General features: G+C 44.4%; 1 protein-coding gene across 1 annotated transcript; it reads left to right on the forward strand.

Annotated features, from left to right (window-relative positions):
• Positions 1-4,341: 4,341 nt before the first annotated feature.
• On the forward strand, positions 4,342-8,378 carry LOC147022696 (uncharacterized). The gene is made up of 2 exons (XM_085887480.1): positions 4,342-5,390; positions 8,171-8,378. The coding sequence occupies exons 1-2, from the start codon at positions 4,725-4,727 to the stop codon at positions 8,327-8,329; spliced, it is 825 nt and encodes a 274-aa protein (XP_085743606.1). The 5' UTR covers positions 4,342-4,724; the 3' UTR covers positions 8,330-8,378.
• Positions 8,379-14,303: the final 5,925 nt, after the last annotated feature.

The following is a 14,303-nucleotide window of genomic DNA, read 5'->3' on the forward strand; positions in this document are numbered from 1 at the left end:
TCGAGGCCGACGATAACACCGCTCGGTTATCCCGATAGCACGGAACGGACCGCTTAAGCGGTTCGTGTCCGGAGTCGACCTGCGGCGAGGTACGATCGCCCGGTTTACCATCCGCGTGGGTACTTAGGTAGGTCGAGTTTGGCGAACAACCCTATCCTACGTGGGTGGCCGATTGGCACGACCGTGGTGAGGTCAAAAGGTCCACCCGTGACTGGCTCCGGGCGATAGTTCCCGGAGGGTCACGACAGAATTGTCCGTCCGGTGGGCGAGGCGGCCGCCATTTGAGTCGAGCGGCCGATCGCACGCCGGCAGGTGCGAATTCGCAACAAGATCACTGATCTTACTGTTGAGAAGATCAAGCATGTTACTCGTTGTGCTTAAAATCGCACGTGAGGCCAACCACTCAGAATTCGTATGATTGGACAGTTCTTCAACTCCGGCGTTCACATGGTTCATGACGTCATCTTCCGAGTTCACACAAGAGCAGGAGATAATGCATTTACGTCATTGGAAACGTTACCCTCCAATGAAGGCAAATGCCCCTCACCCAGTTGCAGCAACCAATCAGCATAATGCTCGAGTCGTTTTCCATTTCCTTCATCCCCACCATCAAGTTGATTGAGCACGCACATATTTGTTCTTCAAGTTAACGTCATGCAATGTCACGACAAAGGGGAGTTTTTCATGCAGGCGTTGATGAAATTTGGTCACCTCCCTCGTTGGACCACAGAAACAATTTGACGATCGGTACACCACTTCTCATTGAGTCACTACGAATACACCACTATAATCCAGTCACTTTGCAATGTCGACAAAGGTATTACAATGTGATGAATATAGTCTCCATATTATTAGTATAAACTTTGCATTATTATTATTATCAACATTACCAGTCTCCGGAATTTTTCCCGGAATTCCTCCAGAACATGCAAAATCCCGGAATTCCGGGTGGAATTGACAAATTCTGGGAAATTCTGGGATTTTTCATTTTTCCACGAAACAAAAATAAATTCTATCAAATTTTCAATTTTTTATCCTAATCTCACACCTTGTAGACTTCTTCCTCACCATGGTAGTGCGAAACTCATTTATTTTGCTCTCTCTTATGCTGGTTCCTGTCCCTCTCTGACTGACTGGGTATACCCGACACCAGCCCATTGGAATTTGGCTTCATGGCCAGAAATGACGGGCAAGTTGTTTGTTCCATACCCCCACCAGATGGCGCATATGGCCTAGCCGTAGTGCACACTGCATTGTGGGACTGGCCGCACTGGCTTAGTTGCAAATGGTGACTATTCTGAATAAGTTTTTCACCACAAATTCAGTGGTAATTCGGTTTCTCAATATTATCATCATGAGTGATTCATCAGATGCCGCATCTGGAACAGCCAAAAAGGCTGCAGAGGATGTGATAACATCAACAGAAGGTAAAAAGCAGAAAAAAATATGGACAAACTTTCAGCAGGAACTGGCTAGACTTGGAAGAGTTCAAGAGTTGGCTAGTCCATGATTTCTCGAATGGTATTACTCGTAAGATTTGTAATTGTGAATTGAAAAATCCGAACAAAACCTCATTGACAAAACATATTCAGACTGAAAAACACAAGAAAACGGAACGGGAAAGGAAAGGTGTGTGTAACATCAGTGCCTTTTTGTCCAAAAAAACGAGGACAACCTGAGTGCGAGAACTGCTTGAGCCGAGGTAAAAATCACTGGATTTATGGCTGAGCATAGGACACCTTTATTACATGCCGACCATCTGACGCCTTTTTTGCACGCCGACCATCTGACGCCTTTTATACATGCCGACCATTTGATGCCTTTTATATACGCCGACCATCTGACGCCTTTTTTACACGCCGACCATTTGACACCTCTGATTTCATCATTGTTTCCAAAGGACGATTCATGCAAAAATATCAAACTGAAGAGAACAAAAGCCCAGTACATCATGGAGGATGTGGCATTGCCTTCCACGAGAGAAGATTTTTATCTGAGAAACTACGGAAAACCAAATTCAGTATCCTTCTTGATGAGTCCACTGAGAAAAGTATCAGTCAAATCCTTGCAGTCATGCTGAGGTATTTTGATGATGCGGCTGTGGGATTATACAAGTTTCTGAAAAAACTATTACATGATGTGGATATACCACTTGCCAACGTTATCGGACTCAGCGTGGACAACTGCGCTACTATGATGGGGTCATCCAATGGTTTTCAGGCCCTAATTAAAATGGATGTGCCTAATATATTCGTGCAAGGATGCACCTATCATTCCATTACATGATCCTTTGCGCCAATCACACCCCCAAACTCTTGCCGTCTTGGTTGGAGGGCGTACTACGAGATATAGGAGCCTATTTTAGCCGCATTGCTAAACGCCAACGTGAGTTTGGTCTTGCACAAGACGCCGTTGGGGAAGGAGCGAAGCACAAAATTTTGAAACTGTGTGACACCCGAGGGCTTTCGATGGGTGCTGCCGTAGGCCGGAATCTAGAACAATGGAATTGCCTGAAGTTGTTTTTCCAAACCGAAATGCGAGATGTCAACGATCGCACGGAGAAGGACAAAACTGGTCACATCTATCGGATCATGAATTCACCTGGAACGGAGCATATGCTTCTCTTCCTACACTACATTTTGCCAAAGATCGACAGACTCAATGCTCAGTTTCAGTCAACATCGCTGAATATTCATCGAGTATCAGCTGCGATCTGAGATGGGTACAGGGGGCTACTCAGTATCTTTGTAGTGGAAAGGTAGATAACATCTACCGATGAAAGTGCTATCGACCCCAGTGATATTTCCATCCACAAGCCGCTCATGGACATAATTCTGGGTGGCAAGTGCACCGCCAAACTCCTTGAAGAACCACTTCAAGCAAAAGAGGTACGTTTCCGTGAGGACTGTAAGGCGTTTTTGGTGGACTGTGCTTGCAGATTGGAGATCGATTCGATATGAATCCAAATGGTGTGCTCGGATGCTTGAAAATAATAAATTTGTGAGATGCCTTGGGTGATGGAGACACGAAGCGAGCCGCTTCTATTATTGCACTGGTCGCCTAGTCGTTTCCTCATTTAGTTACCGATCTTGATGAACTTGATGATCAATGGCGGGAACTCAGACTTAGTGACATTACAAAAGGATACGCTGATCCTGCCGTACTGCTGGACAGTCCAGAGAAATTCTGGGATTCATTGAGTAAAATGAAGGATGGACTCGGCGATATCAAATTCAACATAATTTCACAGTTCATAAAGTACATGATGTCTTCGCCACATTCATCGGCATGCGTCGAACGCATATTTTCTCAAGTCGATATGACAAAAACGAAACACATGAATCGGTTACATGCTTCTACACTGGAAGCGCGGCTCCTCGCATACCAGCATGTAACTGACCATGGAGGATGTGTGGCCTGGGAACCGTCCAAACTCATCGTCGAGAATGTTCGTGAGGGGCGGTCTTGGCAAAGTTACGAGAATAGAATGGGTAGTCAGAATCCGGAAGAATCGGTCACGTTCTATGACGTTTACGACTAAATTCTGGTATTATATGTGGGGTATGCCAACATCGACCCTGATCACGAACATCCTCGATAATGAGTTTGGATTTTGGATGGATGTGTGATCGATATATGTAGCTACGTTCTTATAATAACAGATCTTTTGCAATTTTATATCACGAAGTTAACAGTTGCATCTTGTTGGAAAATTGCATATTGTTTTTTGTACTGTTTATATATATTTTCCATCAGAAGGCCATTCCGGGATTCTCAAAGATTTTTCATGACGAATTTCCGGGATTTTCCGAAATTCCGACTGGTAACGTTTATTGTTATTATTATTATTACTATGAAACTGATATCACTGTATTCAGAAACCCAGGCTAATTTGTAACTCCCGAGGTAAAGGCCTTAAACCAGTGTTTGTCAAGGTGGGGCGCGGCAATATTTTGGTGGGGCATGAGGATTCAGAATTAATGAATCAATATATGATCGTTTTCATAGCTTTGCTATGAGTTCCCTTCTTGGTTGACTCAGCCATTTCTGGTGGATTTATCTGAAGTACCAGAGCAATACCAAGAGTTATGCGACTTGCAACAAGATGAGTCTGTGAAAACTATTTTCAAGATCAAAGGAACCAGGATGTGGCTGTCTGGTGAGAGCAAAAAGAAATACCCAAACTCGACGACTTTCGCAAGGGAAGTATTGATAAATTTTCCATCATCCTCGGCCAAAAAATATGGCGGCTTCAGACTCGAGCGAGGTTACCCAGTGAACGACTTCAGAGGCCAGAGAGCGTGGTGGCTGAGGATCACCTGATAAAGGATATTGTGGTGAATTGAGGTGAATTGAGGGACATGACGCGGGATCACATGTTGTGCGTCTCGCGTATAAGGGGAGGTCTCCGCGGCACGGAGTGATTGTCCCCGGGGCATTGCCATTTACATCGGCTGTTCACTTGATGCTCGTTGACTGAAGGTGCTCATTGACTGGTGAGAATGGAGATTATATCGAACTCCGTGCTTACGCGGATTTATTCTGCAATGATTAATCGCACATGTATACGTTACTGCTTATGTACTCCTAGCTGAACCTGTATTCCCCGGTGTGCCCACAGAAGCGGCTCCAATCAAATGGAATAAAGCCTAAACTCTGAAGGTTCTTCTCTCGCTCTCATTTCAATTTATTCCATTTGGTTTTCTCGGCTCTCTCAACCAACGATGGACAAGATCTACAAACCAGAGAGGTTCGACGCAGACCCAAACGCGACTGACGCAGAAATGAAATGGTCGCATTGGTTCTGTTCCTTCTCACACTATCTGACCATCATCGAGGAGGGAGCTGACAAATTTGCCGCTCTCGTGAATCATGTCTCGCCCAGCGTGTACAGGCTCTTCTCGGAGTGCGACACTTACGAAGCAGCGATCGACGTGCTGCAAGCGCTCTACGTGAAGCCCAAGAACGAGGTATACATACGACATCTTCTCAACACACGCAGGCAAGCAGCCGGGGAGACAATCGATCAGTTCCTGCAAGCTCTGAATCAGCTGGGAAAAGACGGCAGCTTCCGGGCCGTAAGCGCCGAGGAACACCGAAAGGAAGCGACACGGGAGGCATTCATCCAAGGACTCAGATCAGCCCACATACGGCAACGCTTACTAGAGAAAGCGCAACCCACTCTTGACAAGGTAGTCGATCAGGCACGAGCGATGGATACGGCTCAGCAGCAATCTGAGTCATTTGGGACACCGATGCTGCTAATGAACGCTGCTACGATGGGAACCCAAGGAACCCCACTGGCACAGACACAGCCAGACATAGGGGATGGAGAAACACCCGAGGAGCCGGATACCCAGGCCACGTCAAACTCCTCAGCAACTGCTCCGGTTGGTAAATGCTTCTTTTGTGGGTACAAAAGGCACCCTCGTCAAAAATGTCCCGCCAGAGATGCCACATGCATGAATTGTGACAAGAAAGGGCATTATGCCAGGGTATGTAAATCTACTCCAAGGAGAAATAAACCCACTTCTGCGGCTCTCTACTCGCAAAATAAATTAACTGCAGCCTCCCCGGGGAATCTATCCAAGGCTATCATCAACGTACGAATTAACGGGCATATGGCTGAGGCACTGATTGATACCGGAAGCTCTGAAAGTTTCGTCAACAGCTCGCTAGTGAAGGGCAGGAAATGGATAATCCACCCGACTGACAATACGGTATGCATGGCCGCCACCTCACTACAATCCCGCGTACGAGGGTACTGCAATGTTGAATTGGACGTAAAAGGGTACACGCATCGGGATGTAAGGGTACTGGTGCTTCGTGATTTGTGCGCAGACGTAATTCTGGGTCATAATGTCCTCAAGCAGCACACGAGCGTCGAAATACCCTTTGGAGGAAGCAAGCCTCGTCTAATTTTAAATGCGTTGACCACCGCGGAGGTGACGTCCCCCCAGCTGTTCGCTAACTTGTCGCCGGTCTGCAAACCGATAGCGATTAAATCGCGGCGATATACCACTGCTGACATGAATTTCATCACCTCAGAAATCAAGCGATTACTGGAAGAAGGAATTATAGAACCGAGCGATTCGCCATGGCGCGCACAGGTGTTAGTAACCAGCAGTCAGAACCATAAGAAACGAATGGTTGTCGATTATTCCCAAACGGTCAATCGCTTTACCCAACTCGATGCCTACCCCCTGCCGCGCATAGATGAGATGGTCGAACGCGTGGCCAATTATAAGATATTCAGCACCATCGACTTGCGAAGCGCCTATCATCAAATTCCCATCCGAGAGGAAGACAAACCTTACACTGCATTCCAGGCAGGGAGGCGCCTCTACCAATTCAGGAGAATACCTTTCGGTGTCACGAATGGGGTAGCTTGCTTCAACGGGTTATGGACGACATCATCTCAGATGAAAACCTCAAAGACACTTTTGTTTACGTGGATAATGTCACAGTGTGCGGTAGGGATCAGGGGGAACATGATATGAATCTGGACAGATTCTTGAGCATTGCTAGAAAATATAATCTGACTCTCAACTACGAGAAATGCGTATTCTCGGCAAGGTCAATTGACCTTCTCGGCTACACAATAGCCGACGGCACAATTAAGCCTGATCCTGAACGATTGCGCCCACTCCGTGAGCTACCCCCACCTCAGGACCTGCAGGCAATGCGCCGGGTGATCGGCATGTTCGCTTACTATGCAAGATTGATTTCGCAATACTCCGAGAAAATACATCCCCTAGTGCATTGCAAAAACTTTCCACCAGATGCCGCTGTTGTAAGAGCTTTCCACAACCTCAAGGATGATATCAGTAAGTCCGTGGTTTATCGATCGATAGCTCGGTGCCCTTTGTGGTGGAAACCGACGCTTCAGATCACGCCATAGCTGCTACACTTAATCAGTCTGGGCGGCCGGTCGCGTTCTTCTCGAGAACTCTCTCTAGAAGCGAGCAGAGACACTCAGCGATAGAGAAGGAAGCGTACGCCATCGTCGAAGCGCTGCGGAAATGGAGACATTATTTACTGGGAAACCACTTCACGCTCGTTACGGACCAACAATCCGTGGCATTCATGTTTGATGGGAAAAATAACGGGAAAATTAAGAATGAAAAAATTATGAGATGGCGGATAGACCTAGCTTGCTACAGTTACGACATTGTTTACCGGCCCGGGAAGGAAAACCCTGCTGCAGATACCTTCTCTCGGGTCTACAGTTCGGCAACAATCAGTCAGGCTTTGCAAGACCTACACGTGTCTCTCTGCCACCCAGGGGTAACCAGAATGGCACATTTCGTGCGCAGACAAAATCTTCCCTATTCTGTTGAAGATATTAAACAAATGAATGCTTCATGCCCTGTTTGTGCTGAACTAAAACCCAGATTCTTTGGCGCGGCATCTGGCAGACTGATCAAGGCCACTTCCCCCTTCGAGAGACTAAACATCGACTTCAAAGGGCCCCTGCCGACCGAGACAGACAACAGATACATATTCACCGTTGTTGATGAATATTCAAGGTTCCCTTTCGCATTTCCGTGCTCGGATATGACCTCGGGCACTGTCGTGAGATGTCTCTCTGACCTCTTTACTATGTTTGGGAAACCTTCGTACATACATTCAGACAGAGGGCCGTGTTTCATGTCGGCCGGGCTAAAACAATTCCTACTAGAGCACGGCATAGCAACTAGTCGAACGACGGGTTACAACCCACAGGGAAACGGGCAGGTGGAAAGGTATAATGGAGTTATTTGGAAAGCCGTAACTCTGGCGCTGAAATCGAGAGGACTGGGCCCCGAGCGGTGGGAGGTTACTCTTCCCGACGCTCTGAATTCCATACGCTCTTTGCTCTGCACGTCCACCAATGCAACTCCTCACGAACGAATGTTTACTCACCAGCGACGTTATGTTGACGGTCAAACGGTGCCCAACTGGCTGACCCATCCCGGTACAGTGTTCATGAAACGCCCGGTCCGACAAAGCAAGTATGAACCCCTGGTGGAGGGGGTCGAACTCATTGACACTAATCCAGAGTATGCTCATGTCAGGCTCCCGGATGGCAGGGAGACCACTGTGTCGGTTCGCCATCTGGCTCCCTCAGGTACTCCTCCCGCAGGTACACCACCTTCTGGCACTCCTCCTTCTGACATCCCCTCCCCAGGTGTTCCCCCCCCAGGAACTCCACCGGGCGACGGGGCTGCCGCGTTCCACCCGAGAGCGATCGAGGAGTCATCCCCGGCACAAGTCGAGGCTCACCAAGAGGATCGGGAGTCTCCCTCAAGTGAAACTGCCATTTACTCCCGGAGAGGTCGACGAATAAGGCCCCCTCGACGACTCAATCTGTAAAGGGGATTATTGGCATTCTCGCTGCTCATGCTCCTAAATGCTCATTATATCATATATCGATGCTCATTTCCATGTACCTACAACTCAAAATAATCACTGCTTGGCATGTATGCTTCTGTAGACCTATTAGTCCGCGTTGCTTGAAATGTATACTCCTATAGTGCTAAAGCAATCATGGTGTGTAAGATGGGCCCCTAGTTGCATTTTAAAGGTGGGGAGAATGTGGTGAATTGAGGTGAATTGAGGGACATGACGCGGGATTACATGTTGTGCGTCTCGCGTATAAGGGGAGGTCTCCGCGGCACGGAGTGATTGTCCCCGGGGCATTGCCATTTACATCGGCTGTTCACTTGATGCTCGTTGACTGAAGGTGCTCATTGACTGGTGAGAATGGAGATTATATCGAACTCCGTGCTTACGCAGATTTATTCTGCAATGATTAATCGCACATGTATACGTTACTGCTTATGTACTCCTAGCTGAACCTGTATTCCCCGGTGTGCCCACAGAAGCGGCTCCAATCAAATGGAATAAAGCCTAAACTCTGAAGGTTCTTCTCTCGCTCTCATTTCAGATATAATTATATAATGCCCTTAATTATCTTCAAAAGGGGTGTTTTAATTAACCCAAATACCCAATTTCACTCTTGCACTTCCTTGGAGTTTTCTTCGTTTGCATGCAAAGTTTCAAGCTGCTAGCTTTTATGATTTTGGAATTTTATGGTATATATAAACATGTACATACATATATATATTTCGAATCATCATCAATGATCTCATGTCATCAATGATCCAAATCATCCCTAAGCATCATCAACGTCAGAGGGAGGTATGGGGGGGGGGGAGAGATAATAAGTGATGTAAGAAGAGAGGGGAATTTGAGAAGCATTACAAAGGGAATTCAAACCTACTACACAAGCACAATGCAATTCCCTGTCCACTGACATGAGGGAAAAGGCAATATATCGAAACAAAATATGACTGAGGTATAACTAAAAACACTGAAAACTGAAAAGTGAACTCAAAAAAAAAAGTTGAAAAGTTGAAAACTAAACAGGAAACTCCAGGGTTTCTTTATGAGTTGGATGTAACTCCCGGGGATCTTCCAAAACAGCAACAATATCGTGAAGCTTCCTCTCTCCATAAAGAAATTGGATCCCTTTGCTGACTGATGGATTACAACGTGTCAGCGATCATCTGTGCCATAGAAACTTTGACTTTTGAATAACACATGCAATCCTGCTTCCTCATGACCACCTGCTGATAACGCTTGCTAGACATCACCACGACAAGGTTTGTCATCTCGATAGAGGGACAACACTGGCTGCCATACAACAAACCTGTAATTACATTGTAAATGGACGGTCCTTCATCAGTGGACTCCCTCGTAAAAGCTTAACTTGTCTGAAGCTTTGTGATCATCTAGAACAGTGGTCTTGAACTGGGGTGTGTGCCCTCAAAGGGGGTGGGGGTGGGGGGGTTGGTGTGATAAGATTTCAAGGCATGAGGGATCTTTGGAAAATGCAGCCATGCAGGGCTTGCTATACAAAAAGTGCACAGATTATGCAAAAAGTTTCCAGGATGTGACTAAATAAATAAATTAAAATATATGAATAGAGGCTTGATGTGTATGAATATATGTTGAGCAATTAACAAGTTTACCTATGTATCAAACACTACTTTGGTAGTTCTTTAACGTTTAAAGCAGGGGTCGCCAACCTTCTTTTCAATGTGAGCTACTTTTGATTAATGAAATATTTCAAGAGCTACTCAAACATAAATTTAAAATATATGAATTGATAAGGGTACAAATTTAGTTATTCCAGTTCAATTGCAAAAATACATATTTAAAGTGAAGGAAAATGGATCTTTACCTTTAGTGTGAAACTTGACACTGCATGCTGTCCAGCAGTACTGCGTAATCTGGTGTGTATCCTGACAAGGCAACTGTGATGGAGTCCTTCAGATTCTCGGCTGTCAGACGGGTTAGAGATTTAGATTTGATTCAGTTCATGTCTGAAAAGGTAAATTCGCAAAGATAGGTTGAGCCAAAGAGGGATAGCCACTTAGTCATTGATAGTTTGCAGACTTACTGTACTTTTCAGTATTCATGCTGTTAGTATCCAGTATCCTGGTCAGGAAATTATTGTATTTGCCAATGTCCACGATTCCAACAGCAAACTCATTTTCTGATGGCGTTTGGGGCATAGAAGGAAAATGTTGCATTTTCTATTTCTGGACTTATATCAGAAGGTTCAGTTTCGATTTGAAAGCTTTAACTGCACTAATCATGTCGGAAATTGTCCTCTGTTTCCCTTGCAATTCACAGTTCAGGGCATTCAATTTTTCTGTGATATGTGTTAGAAATGCCAAATCAAGCAGCCACACAATGTTTATAATTTTGGTGGTATCTTTGTTTATTGACTCCATGAAAACTTTCATTTGTGAGAAAAGTGAAATATATCGATGACGTATCACATCAACGAAGGAAGGACTCTTCCCATAATACAGTTCACTGGATCCTGCAACCACACCTCTGTCTTCTCTCTCTCTTCTCTATCTTGTCTGTCTCTCTCTCTCTCTCTCTCTCTCTCTCTCTCTCTCTCTCTCTCTCTCTCTCTCTCTCTCTCTCTCTCTCTCTCTCTCTCTCTCTCTCTCCTTCCCCCCCCCCCAGTTGTTGTTGTTGTTGTTGTTTGGCCCGGTCAGTTCTGCTCGAACTTTGGTAAGTGACCTTCAACTCTTGTCCCCCCTCAACCATGATGTTATTGACAACAAAGATCATGCCTTTTCCACTACTTCTTGAGGACTTTGTCTCACGTGACTTGTTTAGCCGATGGCACTGGAGACGTGCACAGACCAATTTTGGCGAGATGGAGGAGAGAATATCTGTTTGCTTGACAGGAAAGTACGGGCACGAAGCCACACATCTGTCGGTGATTTGCTTGTCAGCGATGAACGAATGGTGCCTCTGTTGTGTCGTCCAAGCTGCGACTAGTACTGATAGACTAGTATGGGCTGTCAAAGTTGCTGTGGCAGTCGATGGTGTGAAAAACACCCTGACCAGTCCAGTCGCTAAGCTGGTTAAAATCTTGTCCGAGGGCTGAATTGCATTTTTCATTAAGTTTTGGACAATTCTGCACTGCCATGCGTTCAATTCTCGTGCATTGTGCCAAAGTTCCGTAGCTATTTTAACCAAGTGATGTTGCTCAGCATCTCTAGGTTCCCAAATGCATATACAATCTTTTACTCTTCTGCTCCATAAAAATGATTTAAATAGGCTTGGATAGGGATGTGAATTATATTGCAGATGTCATGCCAAACATGTGACCAGAAGTGTGTCAAAATGGCCGACTTCATCAACTTTTGGGAAAATCACATAAATACTTTTAAAATATTCTTCTCCAGACCACCAGTCAGAATGCTACCAAATTTGCGTTGCAAAGTGAGAACAGGGTCGTGATGTTGAATTGCAGAGGTCATGTCGATGTCATAACCAGAAATGTGTCAAAATGGCGGATTTAGTAAATGTTTGGGAACATCGTGTAAATTCCTTCAAAAACCTTCCTCTCCAGACCTACCAGTCAGAATGCTACCAAATTTGGGTTACAGCATTAGGCGAGGGTCCAGATCAGCTCTAGGTCTGCTGGTCCTATTTTTTAAATAGTTGCCATAATAAAGAAATAAATTTTGTCATGACGTTTGGCTCTGATCCCAATATAATTTGAAATGCCTCATGCTCAGATGTCATTTCATACATCTACAGGACCGAATCTGAAAGAAATGCAGGTAATTTTGGAGTAGAGACTCCAGACGGACACACGGACGATCAGACTCATGGACTGACTGACACAACACTTTTGCTCTCTCGGATGCTGAAGGCGTTCGGAATTTGTATCTTAGCTGACTGTCGAGTTTTTTTTTTTGCCTCCCTCTATAGGATAGGCGAAGACATACCTGTTGTAGGGCTTGTTTCCACAATTAGTGCCCCCAATTTTAATGGTATCTCAAAGTTTCTTAGACCCCCTTTATGAGAACTACACCACCATTTAAGTTTTTCTCATACCTCCGCTGATGAAGTTGCCAGAGGCTTTATGTTTTCGGGTTGTCCATCCGTGATCGATTTTCGTTACCACAATAACTTAACAATAACTGAATGGATCAAAGTCAAACTTGGCACAACGATGCAAAGATTAACCTATTCGATTTTGGTGTCAAGAGGTCAAAGGTCAGAGGTCATATCAGGTAAGGATGTGATATTTGAGAACAGCTGAAGGGATTTGAATTAAACTTGGTACAAGTATTATAATGATGTAATCATATGGGTGGAGGCATATTGGTCAACGTTGCGATGTTGAAAAGTGCTGTTCTAGTTTCTTCATTTTTCTGACAACGTCTGAGCTCTATCTCGGAGCTGGCTGGGACTTTCAGAATGATTTTTTTTCTATCAATTGTAATACAATGTGTGCGGGGTTGACAATTTTCTTGACCTTGACCTAAATTTAAAGGTAATGACCAAATTATAGACATTTTAACATTTTTCACCATAACTCTAATAAGGTTTGAATGATCAGAACAAAATTGCCCTCGCTAGATAGCCGAGAGCAAAACGCATTTATGCTTAATTCACATCTTACCCCTCCAGGTTAAATGTCAAGTTTGTACACCTCTCGGAGTACTAAACCACTATTTTGGCTTTTTTCCCATTTTTTTGCCAAATATCCAAGGACTTTCAGAATAAAATTTTGCCTCAGTAATGGGAATAAAAGTAGCGTTGCCATTTTTTGACCGTGTTCTAATTTTCAAGGTTGTGACCCAATTATAGACATTTTATCATTTTTTCACCATAACTTGACCAAGGTTTGTCTGATTAGACCAAAATTGCCCTCACTAGATAGCCTAGATGAAGGCAAATTTATGCTTAATTTACACACTACCCTCTGGATGGTGGTCTGAAAAAAAAATAGCATTTTTTGTCATCACTCAATTTTGCCAATGTGAAATCTCAAAGACTGCTTTGCCTTCCAAGATGTGCTTGCATCATGATGGTGCACCTGCACTCAAGTTGTGCACCTGATATTTGATTAGTGTCCTTGACGTACCTTTTTTTTTCAGATTGTGATCCAACTAACAAAAAAAACGGATCTTCACCAAAATCTAATCAGTTCATCCTTGTCCACCAAGTTTCGTCCAAATTCATCCATAACTTTTTTAGATATCCTGCTCACAGACAGACAGAGACAAAGAGGGGTGAACACAAAAATTCTGTCCACCCTCTGTAGCGAAGGTAAATATCAGCCCAGCAGATTGTTGCCTGGTTAGGGGTTCTCTTTTCTGTTCTAAGAACGATTCCCTGGTTTAAGACAAAGCCGAATGACAAAGAAAATGCGTTTGTATTTGCAGTAGTCAGAACACTATGAGCACAAAAGTAATGATTCCAAAGAAACTGGATACGGTACAGTAAGAGGACTTTTCATCAGAATGGTTCATGCAGCAACATGTGACGTTAATCTGATGAAGAAATGCAAAAGGTTATGATATGCATGCAAAGACTGATAAAAAATACATGAGTTAAAATTTACAGTTGATAAAATATTGTATGGCTCAGCCAATAGGTCACCCAGGTCAGAAAGCAGAGCATTGGTATGATTTTCCAGAGGACTTGGGTTCGATTCCTGGGATGGCAGAGCATTGGTATGGTTTTCCAGATGACCTGGGTTCGATTCCTGGGATGGCAGAGCATTGGTATGGTTTTCCAGAGGACATCGGTTCGATTCCTGGTCTGGTCATGTAATTTTTCCACTTATATTTATGATGTTCCATCCTGTTCATATTCAAGTTGATAAAATATGAAATCGTTTTTGCAATTAAGTAAATATTGTTAGCAATTAACTAAATTGTTTGCAATTAACTAAATTATAATGATCCATTATACCAACTTCTAATGAAAGA

The sequence above is a fragment of the Eptatretus burgeri genome, chromosome 7 (genome assembly GCF_056783735.1).
Source record: "Eptatretus burgeri isolate ZD-2024b chromosome 7, Ebu_testis_v1, whole genome shotgun sequence".
In the NCBI taxonomy this organism is placed as follows: Eukaryota; Metazoa; Chordata; class Myxini; order Myxiniformes; family Myxinidae; genus Eptatretus; species Eptatretus burgeri.

Bases quoted from the DNA above. Each gene is read 5' to 3' on its own strand.
- LOC147022696 (XM_085887480.1), top strand. From the start codon at position 4,725: ATGGACAAGATCTACAAACCAGAGAGGTTCGACGCAGACCCAAACGCG. The intron at 5,391-8,170 runs GTTGGTAAATGC...TCCCCTCCCCAG, and splicing joins ACTCCTCAGCAACTGCTCCG to GTGTTCCCCCCCCAGGAACT.